The sequence below is a fragment of the Glycine max genome, chromosome 12, assembly GCF_000004515.6.
Source record: "Glycine max cultivar Williams 82 chromosome 12, Glycine_max_v4.0, whole genome shotgun sequence".
NCBI classification, from domain to species: domain Eukaryota; kingdom Viridiplantae; phylum Streptophyta; class Magnoliopsida; order Fabales; family Fabaceae; genus Glycine; species Glycine max.
In genome coordinates, this window is record NC_038248.2 from 39,805,704 (window position 1) to 39,831,386 (window position 25,683).

General features: G+C 31.8%; 3 protein-coding genes across 3 annotated transcripts; 1 reads left to right on the top strand and 2 right to left on the bottom strand.

Annotated features, from left to right (window-relative positions):
- Positions 1 to 1,091: 1,091 nt before the first annotated feature.
- On the bottom strand, positions 1,092 to 2,348 carry LOC100791650 (uncharacterized). The gene has a single exon (XM_006592847.4). The coding sequence runs from the start codon at positions 1,685 to 1,687 to the stop codon at positions 1,250 to 1,252; it is 438 nt and encodes a 145-aa protein (XP_006592910.1). The 5' UTR covers positions 1,688 to 2,348; the 3' UTR covers positions 1,092 to 1,249.
- A 2,064-nt stretch (positions 2,349 to 4,412) lies between these two features.
- Positions 4,413 to 10,623, bottom strand: LOC100810918 (probable hexosyltransferase MUCI70). Its single transcript, XM_003539549.5, has 9 exons — positions 9,707 to 10,623; positions 8,060 to 8,353; positions 7,681 to 7,894; positions 7,441 to 7,550; positions 7,158 to 7,357; positions 6,902 to 7,005; positions 5,428 to 5,618; positions 5,082 to 5,281; positions 4,413 to 4,830 (listed from the first exon to the last, which is right to left on the bottom strand). The coding sequence occupies exons 1-9, from the start codon at positions 9,948 to 9,950 to the stop codon at positions 4,636 to 4,638; spliced, it is 1,752 nt and encodes a 583-aa protein (XP_003539597.1). The 5' UTR covers positions 9,951 to 10,623; the 3' UTR covers positions 4,413 to 4,635.
- A 7,563-nt stretch (positions 10,624 to 18,186) lies between these two features.
- LOC100792173 (probable serine/threonine-protein kinase At1g54610) lies at positions 18,187 to 25,417 on the top strand. The gene is made up of 8 exons (XM_003540415.4): positions 18,187 to 19,351; positions 20,480 to 20,764; positions 21,293 to 21,610; positions 21,843 to 22,070; positions 22,533 to 22,633; positions 23,177 to 23,291; positions 24,028 to 24,495; positions 24,866 to 25,417. The coding sequence occupies exons 1-8, from the start codon at positions 18,944 to 18,946 to the stop codon at positions 25,067 to 25,069; spliced, it is 2,127 nt and encodes a 708-aa protein (XP_003540463.1). The 5' UTR covers positions 18,187 to 18,943; the 3' UTR covers positions 25,070 to 25,417.
- Positions 25,418 to 25,683: the final 266 nt, after the last annotated feature.

Genomic DNA, 25,683 nt, shown 5'->3' on the forward strand with positions numbered 1-25,683 from the left:
ATATGATAAAGGAAAATTATTTTATAAAATTGGCATGAAAATGTTGGCAAAGTATATATTATAAAAATATAAATACAATTCATGTATCAATCGAGAAAGCCCAAATTCTTAAATATTAAATTGACAAGACAATTATTAAAAATTGTAAAATCAAAAATTGACAATTATAAAGGATTAAAAAAATAACTAAGCCAATTATAAACTTTTAACTCAAGAGACAACGAAGATTTGAAGGCAAGCTTAGATTTTGAAAAGAAAGATGGGGCATCCTACCCATTAACATAAGTAGTTCAGCATGCATCGACTAAGACTAATTATTATCATAGTCCTTTAAAACAGAAAATGAAACAAAAAAGTGAAAACTGAGGAATAAACAAGTTGTGGAATCTTTAAATTTGTCTCTCTCAAGAACCGTATAGAACAGACATGAGAGGAAGAGAGGTTGCCACTTGCCATGCCCCATTATTTTGATTCCTTTGTAAAACCATGAAAATTTTCTACAAGCATGTGCTTCTCACGTACCTCGTAGGTACAGAGCAAAATATTCTTCCACTAACATAGTCGAGAATCAAGCTCTTTGATCCTGTAAGGATTAATCTCCCATGAAGTTTATTTGTATAGAATCTAAAGATTATAATTGGTAGCTTAAATACTGTCATTAACATTAAATTACAGCAAACTGATTTTAGAGGATAAAATAAGTAATATACTAGTTATTCATTAATGTATCCTTTTAGTTTATTAGAGTATCTTTTTATAAAGATAATTTTGTTTGAGACACAATTAGCTATTAAATATAAACATCTCTTTTAATAAAAATTTAAATCTTAATTTACTACGTTATGGAAGGTTAGCTTCTTCCACTAGATTAGTACATGTTTGATTTATAGTTGTAATTTGAAAATGTTACGTCACTTGTTCCAATACAAATCCAATGGATAAAACAAAATGAATGCAAAAGAAAAGATTATGATCCGTACGTCGGCAAAATTACTTTTGCGTCAAACAAAATTTTACGACAAATTCTCAAACATGCTTCTAATCTATATTGAAATATATGTAAATGTGTTGAAATATACTGGATTATTTACTTTACTCTTAACTTAGAGGTGTCAATTATGGATAAATTTACACTGAAAACTCTACCAGATGTACACAAAGGAATCCAACAAGCATCACAACACAAAACCAAAGATTTTTCTTCAGATGTAAGACCCTAACATTTATAGTACTTTACAACAATAACTAACTAATCATACTTCTCCCTCCACATGTACACAAGAAAGAAAAGCCAGGAAGTGGCCAATGCAATGTCCCCAACAGCATGCCTAGGCCAGTCATGTGCAAGATCCTCAAGCTTTCCTTCAAAGTAGAATCTCCACACAGCCATAGAGATGTGAAGAAGCACACACCCTTTGGCAAAGAAACTCTGGAACTCCCAGTCCTTAACACAAGCAACCATGAACACAAGGAAGCCTATTGTGAACAACAGCAAGCCAGAGAAGGAATCTGAGGTTTGGATCAAAAGCTGATCATGGGGTGTTGACCCTTGAAGCTTGCTTGCTGTCTTTGGTCCATGCCCCAACACCCTTATCTCTTTGGAATAAAACACCATCAATGATCCACAAGTCAAAGCTATCGCAGAATGCAGAACACATATTATGAAAAAGCAAGAAGAACCACCCATTGCTCCAAAACCACTGTGAAAGTCTTTCGTTTCTTACTTTTCAATACTCAATTAGGCTTCTTCCCCAGTAAAGGCAGTTGAAATTTCAAGCTCTAGTTACTTTAATTTACTCACCAGTAGTATAATAATAATAATAATAATACTAGTAACAATAGAACCAAACCTGTGGCATGACCAATCCTGATCATTACCCTTTAGGATTTCAACCACTAACAAATCAGAAGCTGCAATAGATCATGGCTCAGTCTACTCAACTTTTCAAACATGGTAGCAAAAGGATGCAGAATTTCACCTTGATCTTAACTTGTTGATAAATTTGAACAAACGAAATTCAATTTGGTATCAACTTTTCAAACATAGTAGCAAAAGGATGCAGAAGTTCACCTTGATCCTAACTTGTTGACAAATTTGAACAAACCAAATTCAATTTGGTATATAAAGTACTTACATAATAGGGAGAGGATTAAATTTGGTGATTGAATTTGGATAGAGCTTGATGAACCAAAGTTGATTGTTATATGTTACTATAAATTAATGCCTCATAAATTGCTTCCATACTTGATGCAGAAAATTGCCATACTTTACTGGTGGCCTCCTTTCTTGCTCCACTAAGAAATTAATTGAAAGCATGGTGTGGACTGTGGGTCTACATAGGATTATTCAGATAATCTAGTCGTTGTATTTTGTCTTTTCAAACTTGTAGGCCCCATTTGGAGTATCTAATCTCACACTTGGTTGGTCCATTTTGAATTATTTTCAAAATACTAACGGAGCTTTCATTTCTAGATCCGATTGATAATTTTGTAGTTATTTTATCTTATGGATAAGTATGGCAGAAAGAAAAATCTGTGATCCGCCACCCGAATTGTAAATATCTTGTTTTGTTTTTTTTTTAGAGAAATGATACTTCTATACGTGTATTTTGTATTATTTTTATAATTAGGAGACAAAAAAATGAGAGAGAAAAAATAAAATAAGTAACATCGGAGTGGAAAACTAGAGAAATAATTAATAAAATATAAAAGTAAAAATATTATAACTCTTTTCAAGAAATTGGCATTTAACTTCGGCCGAATAATAGTTTGGGCTGAATAGAAAAATATAATTATTTTCTATTCACGTCGACTGTTCACAAAAATATACTCCCATGATCTATATTTTAATCATTGCATATTTTTAGAACAATTCATTGGTACGAGTTACAATATTAGATTTTCTTAAAGAACTTTTTGAATTTGAATCTTTTGAATAGAAAAAAAATAATAAAAAGAAAGATCTTTTTTAAAATAATCAACTAATTTTTTTAATAAAAATTAGTCATAAACAAACTTAATAGATACTTCATGTTAATATCTAAGTGATCCCATGGGTCATAAATATATAATATATTCTAAAGAAGTATATTAAATACACATGTCTTACACATTATTTCTCCAATGGATTGCTTACATGAGATGCTTAACTTTAAGCAATATTTCTTTTTTTTTTTTTCATTGAAGCAAATGACATAGATTACTTACATAGCCATTGTTGCTTAATAAATTTATACCATAAATAACATATTTTCAAGTATTATAGGACTAGTAAAATTAAGTCAAACATTCATTTTAGTAATCTTAATATTGAAGTAAACTTTTGTGTAGAATGTTTAAATTTATGTGAAATATAAAACCCATAAAATTAAGATAAATAATCCATTTAAGCTAATGGGCATTGTAGATATTTTTATTAGCTACAAAGTGAAGATAGAAAGACTCATTAAATAAGTTAAATCCCACCCAAAAAAATATTTTCAATAAATTTCAGTTAATAATAGATTTTGTGCTAAAAAAGTACTTTCATCTCGTAATAATTATCATGTGAAAAAAAGATAAGTCTCAATAATTATCATTTTAACTTTTCAATATAACATTAATTATTTTTTTTTATCTCTTATAATATTAATGATGAACAACAAAATCTATGAATAAATTAATGATAATAAGATTAATTTTATAAATAATACCTCTCTTTCATTTGTTTATTAATTTTTCATCAAAAAATATAGGAGGATAATTATGAGACAGAAAAGTATATTAAAGTGTCTTACTATTTCTCATTCTAAAAATATCTTCACCATTAATTGTGGATAGATTAAATTTATTTTTTGTCGTCAAAGAGATGTTCAAATTATATTATCTTCCTCTCTTTTTTTACAGTAATATTATCTTCCTCTTGTAAATCATTTCAATTAGTTTTTAATGTAACTAACTTCGTAAGGATACTTTTTTCTCTCCTCTTTTTCGTCAGTGGACAAACAAAAGAGCAGAGAGAACAGAAAAATCTGATGTTCTCTAACAAACTGAATGCCTAAAGCATCTGAAAACAGTAAAGGCTGTAGCTGTTGCGGACAGTTTGATTCTTTATAACACTGATTAGGTTTTACAAAACTCCACTTATTTTCGGGGGGAAAAAATATCAAACATTAGGGCATGTTTAGAAAAGACTTTTTCTCTAGAAAATAATCTTTCAAAAACTACCTTAAAAAGTTAATCAAAAATAATTATTTTTCACAGATAAATAAAACCAAACATGTATTTAATTATCTGTTTTTCTTCACACCATGCCAAATGCTATTTCTGTTAATATTTTCAAGCATGATTACGAACAGCCAACAGAAGCACAATTTTAACAGTAGCCAAAAACGTTCTACAAGTAAAGCAACACTAGGCAGAAGGAGGAGAAATTAATAATTCAAGAGTGCAAAATGCACTGCTGAGAACCCCCTTTTGTTTTCTTTCCCTTTTGGAAAAAGGTAGTAAGGATCTTGTCAGTTATAGCAAAGATATTTACAATTCATTAAGCAACAATATCAAAACTGTTGGGGGCTCTTTGAAGTATAATTTGCAACAAAGAATGCATGCATTTACACTTAAAGGAACCAAAAAACCTCTAGCAAGAAGATGACACTAAATCAACATGTGGTTCGTAAGAACAGTGCCTACTACTCTATGATGACGCTTTGAACCTGATCTCTTGTCTACTTTCCCACGCCTAGGATGACTCTTCATCTGAGGCCTACTGGTATAAGAAGCAGGTTGACCAGGACGCCGGGTTACAACAGCTGGAGGAGGCATTTGCTCCAATATGTCTCTATGGTAAGCCTAATATTATTTATCAAGAACCACCAACATAAAAATCCAAACAATTTGAAGAGGAAATATAATACACATATGCTAAAAGAACTTAAGTTAGTTTTCACAAGACATAAAAGTGCAAAGATTTGGGAGTGCATGTTTTAAAAATGAGAGGTCACATACAAAACCCCAGACATTTGGAAGTGCATGTTGAATTCAAAAACTAGCTTTTCCAACAACTAACATAGCACACGGCAAGACAAGACGCAAATACTAACCTGTATCACAAAGTTACGTCTTTCACAATCCATAAACATGTTAATACTCCAATCAGTTTTTGCCATTATTTTGTCTCTTACTGTGGAAAAGCTCAACTGATCCCTGGAAGTGAAGCGATCAACTTCATTGAACCATAAGCAAGTAAAGAGATTTGTAATTGGAATGTGTTCTCTTATGATAACACAACCTTCAGGAACATCTGCAGAAACTCAGCCATAAGCAATACTTCAGATTTTTAAGATGGAGGCAGCAATTATATGCAAGCACAGGCACAAATCTCCACACATAATCCATTTTACATATGCAGGCATGAATATATGAAAACTGTTCGTCTGTTGTTCCTACCACTAGTTATAGGAAGCTTAGCCCTGGAATAATGAGTTAAACCGTCGTGGTATTTATAAAATTGAATTTGATGATCAATGGAAGCATTTTCATATTTCCCAGCAGCTTTATTAGCCTCAGCCTCAACAAATACATCAAAGCGTCTATAGTGTCTTGAAATTGCAAAAGTAGCATTTTGGCGCCACAAGAACCTGGATGATACAAAAGGCAGTGACAATGAAGATATTAAAAATATACAATTAGAAATTAGTTGACATATATCCCTCTTCATATATTGTGTTGTAAAATAAAGCTAAATGAATAAAATGTACACACAAATGAACATTGTTCAAAACAATGGAAAACCCTAGCTCATGAAATAAAAGTTCAAAAACATGCACGTTTTGTCAAGCAAGCAACGCATATGTCAAATAATCATATACAAACATCAATTTGAATCAAACAACCACGATAGTGAAGAGGTTGCAAGGAGAGAAAGGGTTTACCACTTCTCATCACAATTCATAAATTCCACAACTTCACATGCAACAGAATTTGTAAAAGGCCTAAGTTATTCAAGAACAGTTATGTGACAAATTATTGAGTATTGGTTAATTGCCCCACACTTCCTTGGGGGAACTCATTAAAAAGTACATAATATTTTCCATTTAACAATATTATTTAATGAATAGAGCTTCTAATTACTCAAAAAGGAAGTAATTAAATGCTTTTTGGATACCAAGATATTAAATACTTTCATTTTACATCTAATACTATCTGTTTTAATTCCTTAGCCATTGTCCTAAGGATAGTCATTAACAATGCTCAAGTTATTATTGTGACATTACGAAAGTCTTTTCGGTTAAATAAGCATCAGTTATCTATAGTGCACCAAAAGTAAAGGGAATAAGTGCCATTTGATCAACATAACTTAAATATAAATAGAGACCAGAACCCGTATCATGTAATAAGAAGATTCAATTTAGAAAGTGGGATATGTGAATTGATAGCAGTTATAAGATTTAATAGAAAAATCAATTCTTCTTAGAAAATACCAAGAAAAGATAACTATTTGAAATTTCCCTTTAATATATTATAGATCATATCAATAGCTTGATAGCTTCTGACTGCATCACATCAAACTGTAAAAGATATGCTCAAGCATCATTGAAGTTGGAAATAACAAATAAAACTAACAATCATGTAAGTCTACTGAAAATAATTTAGCCAATAATAAGAAAATTCTTTAAATATATGGTTGTTATTACAATAATCCAAAACTTGCCAGATAAAAGTCGATAAATAACAAACTGAACAAACAAAATCATATAATTTCATCAGAACATAACTTGGAATCAAACAATATCATTGTTTATTCTCAAGTATATATGATGGTAAATAGAAACTTATTGATAAACAATGGTGAATAGAAATTTATTTCACTAAATACAAAAGAAATAAAAACCAAATCAATTTTTAATAACTTGGCTTTTACCTTTCAAGAACTTGATATGGGTCCACAACAAGCTCAAGCTTCCCATCAATCCATATTGAATATCGGACATTGGGGAAGATCCTGTGTAAAAGAAGCTTTGGAACCTGCAATAAGTTTAGAAGCATCTTGAGACCATATAAAGTAAGTTCCACACATTAACCTGTAGATGCACTGATATTAGAAATAGGGGGCATGTAACAAAAAATCTTTATTCAACCTCAATAGAATAGTGGGAAGGAAAAAGTAAGCAATCAACCTTTCCGTTACGCCGAGAATCAGCATAAGGAATATTACGGACAATGATGATTCTCCATAATCCAACTCTCCTGCTGCTACTCAAAATACTGGCATTCTTCATATACATTTCTGTTTCTTCATCAATAAACATATAGAAAGGAATGTTTTTCTTTGCTTCTGAACTGATGTTCCTGGGCTGCTGTATAACATCATAGTTTCCTGGTATAGATGAAAGGGAGCTATGTGAAGCAGAAAACAAACATCAAAAGGTATTTTTATAATACATTAGTCATAAGCCATACCAAATATGGCAGATGCAACAATGACATCATGGTATTGATCCAACTCTAAGAGATCCGCCTCATCAAAATCAAATCCTGTCTGGCGACCAGGTCTGCTTCCTTTGACAAATCTGATAAGAGTTTATAAAAAAACACTTATACTTGTGGGGCACTAATGTGGGTGACTTTTAAAAATTCTTCCAGGAAAATTAATCTCCAAGTTGTGAGAAAATTAAATACAAATAACAAAAATGAACTAACCCACAGTGCACTTTCATGGTCTCTTTGATATTAAAAGCAGCATCCCTTTCTTCCAGAGAAGGGTATCCACCAAAATCAGAGCCACCATGTGGCTCACTTTCAATTGGATTTTCATCATGCACATATGTCAAAGTGCGAAGTATGGGAGATTCTGATGGGGAACTTGGCATACTAGCTATAGCTTGCTCCACTGGAATATAACACACAGGGCATGCTGAAAAGGAAGAGGGCAAGAACCCAATTAACAGAATCCTACGAGGACAATAACTAAATATGCAGTTTGTGTGTACATGTAAATAAGATGCTATTACCCAGATTCAAGATAGATGTTTGTGAATTAAGAATTGAAAACAAGGCCAAATGGAAAAACAAGACTTACGGCGTGGTCCAGGTCGTCTTCTATCAGCTGGTGGAGGAGGAGGAAATGCAAAATGGTCACAACGATGTCCCCAAGTAGGAAAATATCCCTTTTTTCTTGTTGGCTTGGACAAGGACAGTGAATTAGGAGCAGGAGGAGGCCTAGCTGTACTTCTATGTCTACTTGTCAATGAGAACACTCTAGAAGAATTACTATCCTCTGACTTGTCTTCTATTACTCCACGAGGTTTTAAAAATTCATACCTAGTAATGGCATAAGATCGCGTATCTTCAATTTCACTATTGATGTTTCCACCTAGTTCATCACAATGCCAAAAACACACCATAAAACATACAGAATTTACACTGCAGATAATCAAAAGGTTATGAAGATAAACACAGGTATAAGAACCAGTGAAAGTTCTAATCCAAAACACGACATCTCAAATGATGACTTAACTCTTAACCAAACCAATATGTCTTCAACTTTAGAAAGAAAAACAAAACAGTAGAACAAACAAGACAAGTAAAAGTGCCAAAAAAACAAAACTGAAACATATTATACTATGGCTTATCTTAAGAACGCATTTATAAGATGCTCGGTGTCATTGAAATGATAGCAAACCAAACTCTAAGGTACATTATATTATATCTTAAGAGGCACACAGAAGCAAAATAAAACAGATTATAAAGTGTGTGCTTCAAGGTTTAAAACTTATTCCAAAATTGCAAAGTTGAGAATGTAATATTTCAATGTTTTTTATGAGCTTTAAAAATTATTCCCAAGAAACTTTTGTTTTAAGGTTTAAAGATTTGTTCTTGGGAATATAATTACCATGTTTGTCATGAGTTTTAAAAATTTATCTCCATGTATTGTTCATGTCCGAGAAAGTAACAATTCCTTATTTTGCTTCATTCTTATTCTCGGGATGAGGGGTGGGAAAGTTATATTCCCACAGGAATATGGGAATTTATTTTCTAATCAATTATTATTTCCATTTTTTCTAATTGTTTTGCATTTGAAAAACCATTCCTGGGAATAATAAAGTTTAATCAACATATTTTTAAATATTCTGATGAATAACATTCCTAGTTACAATATTCCTAAGAATGTGATTCCGTAAAATGGAATATTATACCTTGAAACAAACTTCCTCAAGTATTGATCATGTCTGAGAAAGTAATAACGTGTTGTTTTACTTCATTTTTATTCCCATGGTGAGAGATGGAAAAGCTATTATCCAAACCAATTATAACTCACATCTCTACTCTTATTTTTTTATTCGAAACATTCTGAATTTTAAAAAATATCCCTAGGAATATTTAAATAATAAAACCTAACCAAAGGTATTCTTGAATTTACTAGGGAATAACATTCCTAGTCATAATATTCCGCGAAATGTCATTTCTGGGAATGCGATAGTATGTATACCTTTAAAACAAATGTCATTGATTTCTACAACTCAACAAATAAGGAGTCATATATATCATAAACACTTCCATTCCTGAGTAAACAAGGATTAATGAGAAACTATTACATGGTGGGGACTTTCTGGTCCAACTAATCTTCACCAAACATGTAGTTGAGTATTATTGATTATTTATCGAATTCTCGGATTATTTAATAATTTCTCTAGATGAAAAAAAAAGGACTAAGTTAGTTACTAACCTCTGTAAACAGTAAAGCAACCAAAAACGAAAACACAGAGGCCAAGGGCAAGCATGAGAAGCATTGCGACCTTGCCTCTTCCAAGTAGCCGGCAAAAGAAAAAGAAACCCCTCTCTTTCTCTCTGGGGTTGTAGAGGAGCGTCTTTGAAGGTCTACGCACAAGCATGGGCTTGGGAGAAACGGTGCCGTTTTGCTGCAGCGTCCCATAGCTCCCTGTGCGCACACCCAATGACACTCCAGTCATCGTCGCTCTCCCTTCAATATCATCACCATCCACAACAACTTCAATCCAAATCCCCAATTCGCCCCCAACAATTCCTCTTTCTATAAATATTATCAATTTAATTAATTGATTAAAAAAGTAGTAATAATACACGCCAACACAGCAACAACCTTAACCTCTTCGAATCCCCTCCTTTCACAACCATTCGAGGGCCCACGATTCGTTTCGATAGCTGCATTTGATGCTAATCGCTGGGAACCCAAACCCACGATTCGTTTTTTGGTAGGGGCGCGTGGGAGGCATCAAAACGGCAACTTGATCGGGAATGTGGGTGGCGGGAAAACGTGGAAACGACAACCTCGTCGGCGGTGTCGCAGTTGCGTTTTGGAATGTGGGAAATTGGGTAGTGTGAGATTGTGAAATGTGAATAGGGATTAGGGAGGAGGATTGGAGATGGTGGATCGAGGCGTAGCGTGAATGGAGGGAAGAGACAATGGCAAATTTTTAGAAGAAGGAGGAGAAGGAAATGCAGATGCACACACACAGAGATTTTTGGAATGGGCCCTCTGGCCCAACAGAATGTGCTTCCAAAAACAAAAGTCCAAAGATTGCTTTTGAATCATGTGAATGGCCCATTTATCCATGTGAAACAATGTTTTATTTCGTATAAAGAGGATTGAACGAATGTGGTTTCAGGATTGCTAATTTGGCAATTTTGAGTATGCGTGCCTTATTTGATGTTTTTATATGTAATACTCTTGCATTATTGGCAATTGTGAGTATGTTTGGTTTTTATGTTTTTTTTTTAAAACAAAATAGTCTCATAGTCGAAAGGTATGAGACTAATATCCGTAACATAAAGATCATGAAAGTAATTTTTGTTTCTCTCAACAAAATCTTCTTTAGCTAGATAATCAAATTTGTGTTAAACTTTGTTGGTTTTCTTTAAGATGCAGTGCTCTTCTTTAAACATGCTATGCTTATATATGTGTCATTGGACATTTTTCAATAAATGGTCAATTGATAATATATATATATATAAAAAACATTTATCATAAGTGAGAGGGTAAGGTTATAAGCCAGATTAACTCACCCCCATAGTACCATGTCATAGAAGTATGTTTGGATAAACAACTAAATTAAGCTCATTTGTTATAATTTTCTTAACAAAATAATTACTTTTTAAAAAAATTGCTTTTAATGTGTTTATTTCAATTTCTTAAGAGAATCAAAAACTAAAAAGCATATAAAATCTAATTAAAATTAAAATTTATTTTAAATAGCTTCTCACAAAATTTAGCTATTTTTTAAAATATTTTTATGATTGTAAATAAACATAAATTAGTTTATTTTTTTAAAAAAATCTCAACTAAATAACAACAAGATCATTTTACACTAGAAACATTTTTTTAAATATATAACAAACGAGTCCAATATTTATCGAATAAGTCCTTATCACGTAATTTCTTAATATAAGTTGTTGTAATAATTGAACAGGAAGCAAGATCAAAACTATTTTAATATAAGTTTGTTTTATAAATTATCTTGGAGGATATATTAAAACAATTTAAAAATAATTTATTCACATATCATTATCTTTTTCTATAAATTCTCTCAAACACTTATGCAATTACGTATATCATAAAATAAAATCAAATATATTATAAATAATTTCTTCTGCCATACACACTCTATAACTCGTTTTGATAACTCTGTGGAAAGGAAAAAGCTGGGTTTTAGAACTAACTAAAATTAAGAGTATAAAATGTACAAAAGTTTGCATAATCTTAAGTGAATTTTAATTTTAAAGAAAAAAAGTATATACTATTATACTATTAGACATGCTACCTTGAAAAATATTCTGTGCATGTATAGCTCAATCTTATACTAATAAATTTAGTTAATGATAAGTACATGACTGATTTGCTTTGCCTGTAAATTGGTTAATCGAATACTAATCTACTTTAAAGTCATGTGTTTTTAGTAAACCCTATTTTGAATTTGAATATTGGTTCGGTGTAAAATATATGAATGGTGTATACCTTTTTTGCGTACGATTAGAAAAAGTGCGTTCAAGTTTACCAAACGTGAATGTAATGTTAAGTGCTACCAACCATAGTAGTTACTAGTTAGCTCCATAAAGCCTTTGTCGCTTTTCAAAAGGTGAGCCTAACTTATAGTTGTAGCTTCCCTTCTATATTTGCAAGTTGCAAGTATTTATACTTTGTTTATTAGTCTTAAACATGCATAATGTACTCTCAGATTCAAAGAGTGTCGTGCATTCATATAATAATTATACAAAAAGTACACAGGAAATTGTTGTAATCTAACACGCTAAAGTAATTGCTAGTAGAAGTACTCAATGGAAAAATGAGGAAGAAAAAGTTGAGACAACTTTGTGTCCCACCAAGAAAGATAACTTTTGCAGCCTTTTTTTATATATTTTTAAATGATAGTTTATTAATTTAATTAGAAACATCAGTTAAAAATATTCGAATTCATGATTTTTTCTTTTTTTACCCTAATTTAAACCAAATTTTATATCTCCAACTTTTTCAGACACTTCATAAAAATCTTCTAGTTGGTGGAAACATTTGGGCATGCCTAGTGGTAAAAAGGGTTAAGCACTTTTTTTAATGCAAGGATTCGAGGAAGTGTCAAAAGAAAAGACCACTTAGCTGAATTGGTTATCATAAGCTTAGTTGAAAACATGGTTACCTAACTCTAATGGACTAATGGTTATCCACCCTTTTCCGCAACTACACCATTTCCAACGATAAATGCCAAACAAGATTCACATCACGATCATAATTTTTACGTAGAAGAATCTCTTGTCCAACTATTAGTCTTTGAAGCCAATGATACCTTTTTAAGACCCACCTAATTGAAATTCCTTTTTATAATTGCAAATGGTTTATTTCTTTTCTAAGTATTGGCCACTTTATTGATGTAAGTATAAATGCGTTAGTACAATTAGAGTAGTTGCAAGTTGATGTGGAAAGCATGCTGTTTGATCATTTTGCTGATTGCGATTTAAATGAATTAAGTTTGTTTAGGGTTAAATATTTTTTAGTTTTTGTAAAATAAATTAGTTTTTTTTCTGGTTTTTAATTTTAGTGTTTGTAAAAAAATAGTTTCCATTCTTCTAAAATTTAAAATTATTGTTTTAATCTCTAGAATTTATTTTAAAACAAATAAATAATAGTATTTATTATTGTGAGTCACCTAAATTGATCGCATGACATTAAATTAGACACATAAACAGCAAGCTAATCTCATAATCACGGTGGAAAGTAAAAGTATTAGATTTTAGAAAGAAAAAAATAAAAACAATGTAGAAATTAAAACTAAAATTTACTTATTTTAGTCTTTCTTTATTTCTTTCCAATGTCTAGAAGGGAGGTAATACCGTTTAAACACTTGAGTGTAGATACATATGTTTCTTTTAACAAATTTACAAATAAATCCCTGTTGATAAATTAATTGAGATTCAAATTTAGAAATCAGACAAAACACACTTATGTGATTTCTAGGCATAGAGAGTTAGTTAATCTTATAACTTTCTATTACGAGAATATCTTACTTCCAATAAAAAAATTAATTTAAAATGAACAAAGTTTAGAAAAAAACAATATTGTGATATATAATTCCAAAGAAAAAATATTTACCTTGACAATAGCTTAAATCCTAGAAATTACCGTTATAGGAAAAATTTCAACTAATCACCGTTTGCAATTAATCTCACAAAATGCAAATCCCAAAATTCAATGGCATTTAAAAAAATATCAAAACCGAGTTTTTTTTTTTACATATTTTGGGAAAGGCTTGTACAAATAGAATTTCCTATTCAATCAAGGTTGCTTTTAGTGAAAAATATTTTTAGTCTAGAAAAAAAATTGAGTATAAGTGTGTATTATCAACAGCATGGAAAAAAGAACAAAAACAAAACAATGATAAAGACAATACACACACACTTACGGTATAGAAAATCTGATGAACACAAGTAAGCCAGGTTTGTCCCAATATGCCCTTTTGGTGCGTGACTGTTTGACTTTGTGTAACCATTATTAAAACCAAATTGGGATTGTCCATTAGGTAATGTACAAACCAAGAAGTTTATGATTGGTAAAAGCTCTATCTTATGTTAGACCCCATGAAGACACAAAAATACACAAGGCCAGCACAGTGGACCCATTAGAGCTGTGCCCATAACTTTAAAAAAAGGGACCCCACTTAACTCGTTAATGTCTCAATGGCACAAGGCAGTGACATAAATTTCACCCATGAATGATTATTTGGAAAGAAACTGTTCATTATTTAATGGCCACAGACAGCTGTTGTGAGGTGGGTTCATGGCAAAGGGAAGCTCAAAAATTCACATTCACCATGTCCATCTCCCTTTTTCTTGTGTTCTTGGATGGTTTCTTGGAAGGATTATTGGTTTGGTTCACATCCTTTCTGTCCTTATTGGATTCTCACCATTTGGACTTCATATTGTTTAGTCACGTCTTGCTGATTTTGTTGTCTAGTAAGTGATATATTCATATCCTTTGAACCATCAAGTTTATTCCATTTTCAGATCCGGGGATTTACCAAAGATCAAATTATAACATATCAATCAAATGTCCAACATTTGAATGATCATGTTCAGTATTGCTAACAGTTTTTAAAATTTTAATTAGAATGCTTTGATTAAAGTTTTATATACTATAGTTTAAAAACAAAATATTATAAATTACAAGATTGTTAATATCTTTTATGAAAATTATCCTAAATTTTATATAAAAGTATTTTCTTTAGTTGCAACATTATATTGCTTCGAGTGTTGGGGACAAAAAAACATTTTTAAGAGAATTTTTTTTTTATTAAAGATAATCAATCAAATTCTTTCGTAAATATTATTCATCCAAAATTAGTAAATATTTTACATTTGTAATAATATCAGTTAAAAAGTTTTTTTTAATTAACAAGGGATCTAGATTAATTAATTGAAAGGAATCTAGAGTAATTAATTGAGTAAAATGGGTAAATTGTTATAATTTTTTTATATTATGTTTTATTTTCATGACAATAAAAAATTATTATTTTTAATTAATGTAGTCTAATTAAATTTTACTATTTCTTTTTGCTAGGATAATGAAATTGATTTATCGGATAATTTACTAATTTTTGTACGCGTGGGTGATATGTGAGGCGTTGGAACTTGGATTTTCTCATGACTTGTTCAATTATACATGAAGGAAATAATTATGGCAACTTCATCATTTCATGCCTTTCTAAACCTTTTGGACGAAAGAAAGGGTACATGATAGGGGCTATTCTTAGCTTATGGTTTGCCCAGTTATCTAGGGTAAAGGAAAGGGTAGTCAATGAACAAAGAACATGGAAACAAAAATGGGTTATGGGGGAACACATGATTCTTACACAAGATCATAATCTTCTAGATTTTGTACTTCTAAATTTTTTTCACCTTAGTAACATTCTTAAAGAAAACAACAGTTTTCTCTTCCATTTTTTTTAATCATGATTCATTTAATACTACAATATTAGATTTTATTATGTTGGTTTTTAGTTTAAACTATTTATTAATTATTTAAGTAAAGTTATGGAGAATTGTATACTGCTTGTAACTTAAAATGAATGTGATTTGTAAAAATGTTAATTAATCTCTCTTTGTTTCATTAAAATTGAATTGGAGAGAACTACTTTTTTTAAAAAAAAAAATTCCGTCAAATATAATAATTTCAATATTTCATCAATTTCAGAAAGTTTTCCCTAAATTTCATGTATAATAAAACACAACATAAAACTTTACATCTACAAATATCAAACAAAAAATAAATTTCTACAGTAGTGTAAGTTTTTCAGAATGCATTGCTGTGTTTGTGCTCTCCTTTTTTATAGAACAGAAAGTAGAAAACTAGAAACCAGAAATAGTAAAAATGGGAAACAAGTTATATAGGTAGGGCGTGATGCCCCAAAACTGAAAACGACATTTCGAGGGAATTGTTAAGCCAAAACAACCAAAGAATATTTTGTATCTTATATTGCTACTATCTTATTAATTAATTAATTAAAAAATTATGAGAATATGATTGGAGGATGGATCTCCACCGTTCAATGATAGACCAATCGAACGGATAACCGTGTTGAGAGGAATAAGTGGGGCCCTCAATGTATTTAAGCGTTAGATTTTACGGTGCGGCTGATTGTATTGTAAGTTAACTGCGTCAACCCAACAAAATTTCCAACACATTTATTATTATTTTCTTGTTACACAGAGATAAGAAAAGGAAAACCGAAGCATACTTATTTTAATACTTCTTCATCCTGTTCTTTTTATAAGAAAAAAATTAAATTTATTATTTTGATCTTAATTATAAAACATATGAATTCACTTTAAGATTTATTACTTACTAATTTGTTTATATTCTTAATTTATTATCAAAATTGTTCATTCATTTTTCGTACAAATGAATGTATTTATTAATTTATTAACAATACAAAGACATTTATTGGTGAAAAAAATATCATTTCTTTAATTATGTGTAATTAGTTTCTATGAATATCTCTAGAACACGATTTAAATTTATGATATTTAATTAAATTAATTAACTTACATATTTTTATAATCCCAATGAATTAGTTATTTGTTTTTTATATAAAGTATCAAATGAAGTACATTGTAGTATATTTCAGTTAAAATCTATTTAAAAAATTACAGAAACATGAATAAAGTTTTTTTTTATTAAATATCATTGTATCATTTAATCCACTAAATAAAATACTAACATTATTTATGATTATGCTGTCGCTAATTCAAGAAAATTAAAAAAAAAAAGTTTGTTAACTAAGATCTAAGAACAAGAATCACATTTTTATTAACTTTTTAATAAATTTTAATCTAAATAGTATATCTATCAAACATGTTAATTAACTATAATGAAATTGTTTTAAATTTATTAATTATTTTAAGTTTTAGTGTAGTATATACAGTTATATTAAATATTTTAAAATATTTTATTTATAATATTCTTATTTTACTCAAATATGATTATTTTTTTTAAAAAAAGGTATATTAGTGAGAGATGTAGAAACATTTTTTATTTTTTGACAAGCAGCATTTTTTTTAACAAATGTGAAGTGAGCAGAGGATAAAACTGTGGGAAAGGCAACGAATTGGAATGACCCAAACAACCTTTCACTTCACCTTCTTACACGCGAGTCCACGCTCTGCTCATTGTTGTTGTTTTTCTTTTTTATTTTTTATTTAATCAAACATGTTTTTATTCTCCACAAAATTAGCAATTTTGATTTTAACTTTCTTATTTTATCTTATTTTCTTCTCTCAAAAATAAAAATAGTAATAAAATCTTCCCTTAATTTCATTACATTATAAATTAAATTCAACCAAATAAATTTAAGGATTTATCATCATCACCAAAACATGGAACCATACTATCAAGAAAAAATCTCAAAAAAGTTTTAGTAAAAGTTACTAAAAAAATATAGTCATAAAAAAAGTTCTGAATATAAATTTAGAAGATTTATTGTTTAAGAGTATAGTAGGAAAAAAACAATTTACTATACTACTCAAGTTAGGAAAATAATACAAGACAATCATGTTAGATTAAAAATGAATGGATCATCATCTTAGAAAATATACAAAACTCAATTTATTTATGAAAAGATTCTCTCATTGTTCAATAGATGAGCCAACAATTAATTTAGATCATTAGAACATACTTAAAATCTCAAGACTGTTTATAAGGAAACAAAGTAAATTTAAATATCTTCATACTCACTCATTAATCACTATGTGGCGAATACTCAATACTATTATTAGATAAAAACTATTTCAAATAAGTAAGGGTATACCGTTTGGAATATTTTTAGTTGTACGTTTGAAAAGTTTAAAAGATAAATTATTTTTAGTTTTAAAATTTAGTTTTAGTTTGTTTTTCTCTCTCTAAATTATAGTTTTAAATAAAATTATTTTTAAAGTTTTTTCTTTAACAATTATAATGGGATAGAAAATGGGACATTGGACTATTTTCTAAACATGATTTATGGCGCGTGGTGTGTAGCATGAAGAAGAAGAATGTCTTGATGCACTGTGCTTTGACACTTTCTCTCTCTCTTCACAGAAAGCTGCTGTGCAGGGGACACTCGCTCTTCGCAACATAAATATGCGCCGCGACAACATTAAATATATATATATATATATATATATATATATATATATATATATATTTTTTTTTTTTTTCCTAAGTTACTCTTTTATTAATTGTGTTACATAAAATAATTGAATATGTATATAGTTTTTTTTACCACGTTAGTACCATTTCTTCATCTTCCAAAACACACTCCACGGTTCTCTCAACCTTGTTTGCCCTAGATCCATGGCTTCCTTCATCAACATATGCTTCTCTTGCTGAGTTTCAATGCTGCCCTTTTCCACTCTTGCCCTTTGGGTGCTTGGAAAATCTTCAGGAGCTCTATATCAAATTGGAAATCCACTTTCAAAGGGTTCTTAGGATCTGGGTATTGTTGTAAATTTGCTATCTTTGATATCTCCTGGATTGTGAATTAGCAGTTTTGCACTTGGAAAATTGTTATGCTGTGCAAGTAACTCTCATTTTCAAGTTATCATTGTTTTTGCTTCAAGTGGGTAGAGTAGAGTAGTGATTTTTCAGGTTTTTGAGGTTTGATTTGTTGAATTTGAGGGTTTCACTGCTAGTTAGACCGTGCATCTTGTTGGGGTTTTATGGATGGGTTGTGTGTTATGTTTGCTGATTGGTGACCAAATTTGGGCTGAGATGGATACTGGGTTGCTACTGTAGCTAATATTATGATTTTTTTGGAGTGACATTTGATAAGAATTGTGGCAGAGTTTGGTGGTTATGGGTACTGAAGAAGAGGATAATTGGTAAAATAATGGAAATGGAATTAGATTGGTAAACATTGAGATTCGAGCTTGGTTTTGTGAGAGAGTTGGTTGGTTGGTGTGCATAATGGGTTGCATGTGTTGCAAGCCCTCTGCCATTGAAGATAGTAAGGAGAGTCCAAGGGAGCGTTTATCGAGCAAGGCTGTGTCAGACTTGCGTGTATCTAGAGGGGCTTCATCGAGGAGGGAGGAAGCGTTTCGGGTAAAGGATAGATATGATAACAATGATGGAAGAACTGCATTGATTGATAAGCAAGGGAATGGTTCTGTTAGAGTGCAAGGTGAGAGTTTTGAAAGGAAGAGGGAGAAAATGGAATATGCTGTTGCTCAACATCCAGGGATTGGTAGTGTTCCTAAGGCCATGGAAGGTGAGCAGGTTGCAGCTGGATGGCCCTCATGGCTGGCAGCAGTGGCTGGAGAGGCTATCAAGGGATGGCTGCCACGGCGTGCAGATTCTTTTGAGAAGTTGGATAAAGTATGCTCCTTTCATTTATCTGGCTGCTTAATTACATTGTGACAATGCTTTGGTTTGATGCAGATACTTTGCTTTATCTACCTTGCTTGCTTATTGTTTTTGCAATTGTCTGTAGAGTATTGATTTAGTTAAAAAAAATTAAATACATTTTATTTAATTATGTGATGTTAATTTTTCCCTGACCTTTTTGTCCCCACTTTTGTTTTAAATATCTACATTTCCAAAATCTACTCTATGCGTGATGACAATGTGGACAAGGAGAGACCAAGGGCCTGCTTAAATTTTAAAGTTATTTTTTTTTGTTTCTATGTTGTGCTTTCATTTCCTGTAAAAAAATGTTAAAATTAGAAGGAACAATAAAAACTGAAAACAATGTGCCATCTTTGTAATTATTAGTGAAAAGTGAAAATAAAAAAAAATTCCTTAAGCCAGTCAGGCCCCAAGTGTTGTTTTAACCATCTCCATTGCGAATTATTGAAAACAGGAAGCATAGTGAAGACTAATTATTGGTGAAAGCTATAAACTGATTTTTTAAAAGCAAACAAACAAATACACCCCGACTTCCCCATTACTTTCTTTGATTTTAATTATAAATGTTGCCATGATCCTTGGCTGAATTCTTTTCCCTAATCACGTGCTTTTCCTTCAAATAGTTGACCAAAATTGCTTAATTTCTCTGCAAAACTATTTTGAATTTCTCATCCCCCCCCCCCCATTTAATTAACATACCTAGTATGTGTTGTTTGCTAACAATCCTAAGCAACAGTACGTTGTGCAAGCTATCATTTTAAAGTGATTCTTGATCTTTATGATCTCATTAACTTTAACATTTAACACAATTCTGGAATTTTATTAATGATTGAATTTAAATTTGAAATACTAATGATGTTATGCTTCTTTATGCTACTACCACTTTTGTTTGTATGTCATATATTCTCAAATTCATGCTCTAATGTATTTTTTGTGATAAAATTAAGTTAGAATATGAGACTTGTGTACTTGTAATTTTCAGATATTTCCACAGTTATCTTTCTCCATAATTTCAGGTTACTCCAATGTGAATACATCTCCTGTATGCTTTGCGGCCATGAATGATAAATTGATAGTTTTTTCCTCTCTGATGTGCAGATTGGACAGGGAACTTATAGCAATGTTTATAGAGCTCGTGATCTTGAACAAAGAAAGGTTGTTGCTTTGAAAAAAGTGAGATTTGATAATCTTGAGCCTGAGAGTGTTCGCTTCATGGCTAGGGAAATTCACATTCTACGTAGGCTTGATCATCCAAATGTCATAAAACTGGAAGGCTTGGTTACATCAAGGATGTCTTGCAGCTTATACCTTGTTTTTGAGTACATGGAGCATGACTTGGCTGGGCTTGCATCACATCCTGGACTGAAGTTTACAGAAGCACAGGTAATTTGTCAAGTATCCTTATGTGCTATTTCTCTCTGCCCATTTTATTGCAAAATGCAAGTGTAACCTACCATGTGTTCTAGGGAGAATATTGCTGCCACTAATTTTTATTTGATGTGATATTCTCCAAAATATTTTTTTCTATCCTGATGTTTGTACTTTTAAGCTAATGGCTGGTACTCCTATTTACTTCCTAATGAGCTCACTGAAATTTAATTCCTTTTTTCTTTTGCCATTGAAAATGAGACTAATGAAAATAAGTGGAAGAAACTAAATGAAGAATAAAATTTCCACTAAAGGCTAAGATAATTAAAGACAAAAACCTCCAAGTCACACGAAAATAGAATAGAAAGAAAGAAAAGGAATCATCAAGTTTTAATTCTTTCTTTGAGTTTGAAAAGTAAACTGTTAAAATTTAGAGGAAGAAGCTTAATGAAAAACAAAGATAAACCTAGTTAGAAACAGAATGCTACAAGACAAATAAAAAATAAAGCTAACAGGATTTAATTTCCTATTGTAACTTTGCAGGTTAAATGTTACATGCAACAACTTTTACGCGGACTTGATCACTGCCACAGCTGTGGTGTACTTCACCGTGACATTAAGGGTTCCAATCTTTTGATTGATAACAACGGGATATTGAAAATTGCAGACTTTGGTTTGGCAAGCTTTTTTGATCCCAATCAAGCTCAGCCACTGACAAGCCGAGTTGTCACTCTTTGGTATAGGCCACCAGAGCTTTTGCTTGGAGCCACTTATTATGGCACTGCTGTGGATTTATGGAGTACAGGTTGCATACTTGCTGAGCTTTATGCTGGAAAGCCTATAATGCCTGGAAGAACTGAGGTATGAGAGCTTAGATGATTCAGTTCAAATGTGGTATTTGAGCATTTTCCTTTTCATCTGTTCAAAATAACTATGTGTACTTTGGAAATTTATTCTATACAATTGGAAGCATAAAATATTGGTAGTAGGTGAAAATAAACCAATTCATAAATATTATGTTATTCACAATATTATGCATAAGTAGCTTGGTTATATTAGAAAATAATAGAAACTACAATTTTCTGTCTTGTAGGTGGAGCAATTACATAAAATTTTTAAACTTTGTGGTTCACCTTCTGAGGACTATTGGAGAAAATCAAAGTTGCCTCATGCAACAATATTTAAGCCTCAACAACCCTATAGGCGATGTGTTTCTGAAACATTCAAGGAGTTTCCTGCACCTGCAATAGAATTGATAGAGACCCTTTTGTCCATAGATCCTGCTGATCGTGGAACTTCAGCATCTGCTTTGAATAGTGAGGTGTGAAATTCATGAGGGTCTTTTATATTATTCATTTTTTTTCAATTCAAGGCAACTCCATCAACACACTGAGAGTCGATGTTCATGTTAGTGTTGGGAAAAGCATCGGTTTAACTTTTCCAAACTTATGTTGTGGGTTCCTCTATAAGTTGAAAACTAAAATGGTTTTATGACATCTTTGTGCATATACTTATATCTTATAAATAAACCCCTGCCCCTGTACTATATCATCTACTTACCTTGTGTAGTACTGTAAATATTGTCTCCACCACAACATTAATATGGTAAAAAATTAATTTGTATAACATGAAATTGATGTGCTTATCAATTGTTTGTTGGTAGTTATTCAGTATCTCTTACTCAACTTAAGTTTTGCAGTGCATTTATGATAGTAGAATACTATTTTCAAACTTTAGTATGCACTGGTCTTGATTTTCTCCTATTTGTTTACTTGTAATTTAGTTCTTCTCAACAAAGCCTCTACCTTGTGATCCCTCAAGCTTACCAAAGTATCCTCCTAGCAAAGAATTTGATGCCAAAGTTCGGGATGAAGAAGCTAGAAGGTGTGTTCAATTTTCGTGTGGAATTGTAGTTGTTTATATTTAGTATTGCAAAATGTATTATAATAATTGCACTTTTGAAGGGTGTGTATCTTTAGATCATCTAATTAAATAATCCATGCCATTGTTGTTGCATCTATTTTTGTCCAAAATTTTGGTTTTCTTTTCAAAATGCAATGGGCTTCATATGCAATGATTAACTTTGGGTAAATGGAAGAAGGGAATTTCTAGTATTTGTTTAAAATAACCTTCCACACATTTTGTTGTTTTTCTTTTCCATTCATTGCACATATAGTTTGGCTGCCTAAACACAGTAAAAGTTACATATAGAGCTGAGGATAATATTTTTCTTAATGTTCCTTATGATTCACCATACGAGTGTATACAGAAACTTATCAATAAGTCTAGCTGAAATATATCCGGTTCTTAAAATCAGATTGGTTCTTATTACTTCTATTATAATGTTCATGTGGGTTCTTTTATTCATTGTCCTCGAGTGCTTGCTTATAAAGGTAAGTGTTAGAATTTTGCTTATGATGTTTGCAGACAAGGAGCAGCAGGAAGCAAGGGCCAGAGACATGATCTTGAGAGAAGAGGTGCTAGAGAATCACGAGCCATTCCTGCACCTGATGCCAATGCTGAACTGGTCTTGTCAATGCAGGTATATTAATTGTTAGTTGTTATACTAACCCATCTAGGTCATGGGGATTTGTCATTGCCGTCTGTGTATGATATTGTTCCTTTTGCTGAGATCACTTAATCTTTAAATTACATGAATATCTTTTCAGAATAAACTTTTTCTTGATGCTGCCAATTTAAATTGTGGCATTTTTGGAGAAACAATGAAGATTTATTGTGTTTGTCTCTACGTTTCTGACTCATGGATGAGAGGATTTTCATGTCAAATAGAGCAAAAGATTCAGAAGCTACATATGTCAGATGTAGATCTGGTTGTTTTATACGTGCTTCTGAACATGCAGTTATCCCCACTAGGTTGACTGCATCTTAGGACTTGAACTGAAAAAAAAAATTAAAGAGATTAAAGTTTTCTTATGTATTTATAAATTAATTCCTACAGGAAGCTTCTTTGAAGCACCTCTTACTAAATCACAACTTTCTAAATCTGTGCAATAGTGCACACTAAATAAGACGAAAACTATTAACTACTGTACACTCTTCTACTGAGTACTGCCATGTCCTTGGAATCTGTTATGGCTTTCTTCTTTTGCTGAGTCCTGAATATTTATTTTACTTTCCTTAAAATTATGGAATTTCTTTTAGTTTCCCTTTTGGAATACCTTTATCTTCTTTGCATTCTGTGTACTCATTCATTTTTTTTTTACATCACATTTGTTTTTCATATAGTTGAAAGCAAAGATATCCTTTTTTTTTTGCAGAAGAGACAAGGGCAGGCCAATTCTCAGAGCAAGAGTGAGAAGTTTAACCCTCATCCCGAAGAAGTTGCTTCTGGGTTTCCCATTGATCCCCCTAGACCATCACAGGCTGCAGGATTAATTGCAGATCCCCCGGTTCATCAACATAAAAGAGCCTCCCATTCAGGTCCACTGACTCACCGTGCGGCATGGGCTAAAGCCGGGAAGAACCAGGACGATGCTCCAAAGATTTCAATGGTGGGTGACTTATCAACAGTATCGGGCTTAGTTGCAGCAAGGAGGAGTATGTTGTCTGACGATCGCAGAGAAAGGTCTGGATCATCACAAACAGTGGCCCCAAAACTAATAAACAGGTTCCCAGGATCCTTCAAAGAGGCTTCTGAGTCAATGATGCAACAGGATCAGAAGTATCATGCACATGTTCCTCAAAAGGAAGAAGGGAGAGGCAGCAGCAACAAAGACTCAAATCTTGTAAGTAGTTGCACTTTCTCCCTTGCCTACCTCTTAGATTCTTTGAATGTGACTTTAGGCCTAACTCAATCCCAAAAGCTAACTCATTGGTTAAGGTTTGTCCCTCACTTATATAATCCATCTTGGTTTTATCTCTAGTCAATATGGGACTTGGATTTTTCCCAATACTATCCTCTCTATCTTGGTAGAGTAATGATATTTGTCCTGCTGGGTTATGTCCTTGCCTACCCTCTCTATACGTGTAATTAACCATGTGTCCAGGTGGATGTTGGGTGGACATTAGTCTATTTCCATCTTGATATTCGCTGCTTGGTTATAGTTTTGTCTTTTGCTTGCTTGCTTACTCTACTATGTATTCACAATCCTGCAGGTTGGTTATGGCTCCAAGGGCCATAAAATTCATCATTCTGGTCCTCTGCTAGTTCCATCAAGCAACCATGATCAGATGTTGAAGGACCATGACCGCCAAATCCAAGAGGTGGTTCGAAGAGCGCGGTTGGACAAGGCAAAGATGAGAAGACTCCAAACTGAGGGGAACCAGATAACCAATTCATTATTTGTTTCTGGTCGTTGAGTTGTAGAACCCGATGCTGTCAAAGCATCATTAAGAATATTTGATTCTTTTATTTTGCCCCTTTTTTTCTATTTTGTCTGTACAGGGAGTTAGTATCCCCCCGGGCCATGTTAGGTAACTCTATAGCTCAGAAATCTTTCCTCCACTTTATCACATCACATGTATTTTCCTTCCATTTACAGCTGCAATTCTAGTATATGGCCATTCTTGCAAAGCTTATCAACCTTAAGTTGTAGTAGAATACTGGGGGACCTTGTCTTCCTTGTGTTTAACTTATGATAGAGTAATTATCACTGGGAAGATGGCTATGTATTTATTTATGTATAGATGTGTATTCTCTTTTTGTCACTTGCCCCATCTCTCTATGATGCATCATTACTTCATCATTTTGGTACATTATTGCATATGGCCATTTGTCATGTGGTATACCAGTCTCTCCTTGCTCTCTTACTACTATTCTAAATTTCAATATTTTATTATTGATTAAAATTTATTTAAAAAATATAAAATTACCGGTGAGATTTATTAAATAAAAAATGAGTTTTGCATAGTTTCGTGACTTTTAATAAATTTCAGATAATAACTGTGGTCTTCAATAAATTGTAACTATTAAT

What these genes read in the sequence shown, in the direction of transcription:
- LOC100810918 (XM_003539549.5), bottom strand. Translation starts at nt 9,950, where the DNA reads ATGACTGGAGTGTCATTGGGTGTGCGCACAGGGAGCTATGGGACGCTG. An exon ending in TTGCTTTACTGTTTACAGAG is followed by an intron (nt 8,354 to 9,706) that starts GTTAGTAACTAA and finishes GTGATGAACTAG; the next exon opens with GTGGAAACATCAATAGTGAA. An exon ending in CCATATCAAGTTCTTGAAAG is followed by an intron (nt 5,619 to 6,901) that starts GTAAAAGCCAAG and finishes TGTATCATCCAG; the next exon opens with GTTCTTGTGGCGCCAAAATG.
- LOC100792173 (XM_003540415.4), top strand. Translation starts at nt 18,944, where the DNA reads ATGGGTTGCATGTGTTGCAAGCCCTCTGCCATTGAAGATAGTAAGGAG. An exon ending in CTTTTGAGAAGTTGGATAAA is followed by an intron (nt 19,352 to 20,479) that starts GTATGCTCCTTT and finishes TCTGATGTGCAG; the next exon opens with ATTGGACAGGGAACTTATAG. An exon ending in CGGGATGAAGAAGCTAGAAG is followed by an intron (nt 22,634 to 23,176) that starts GTGTGTTCAATT and finishes TGATGTTTGCAG; the next exon opens with ACAAGGAGCAGCAGGAAGCA.
- LOC100791650 (XM_006592847.4), bottom strand. Translation starts at nt 1,687, where the DNA reads ATGGGTGGTTCTTCTTGCTTTTTCATAATATGTGTTCTGCATTCTGCG.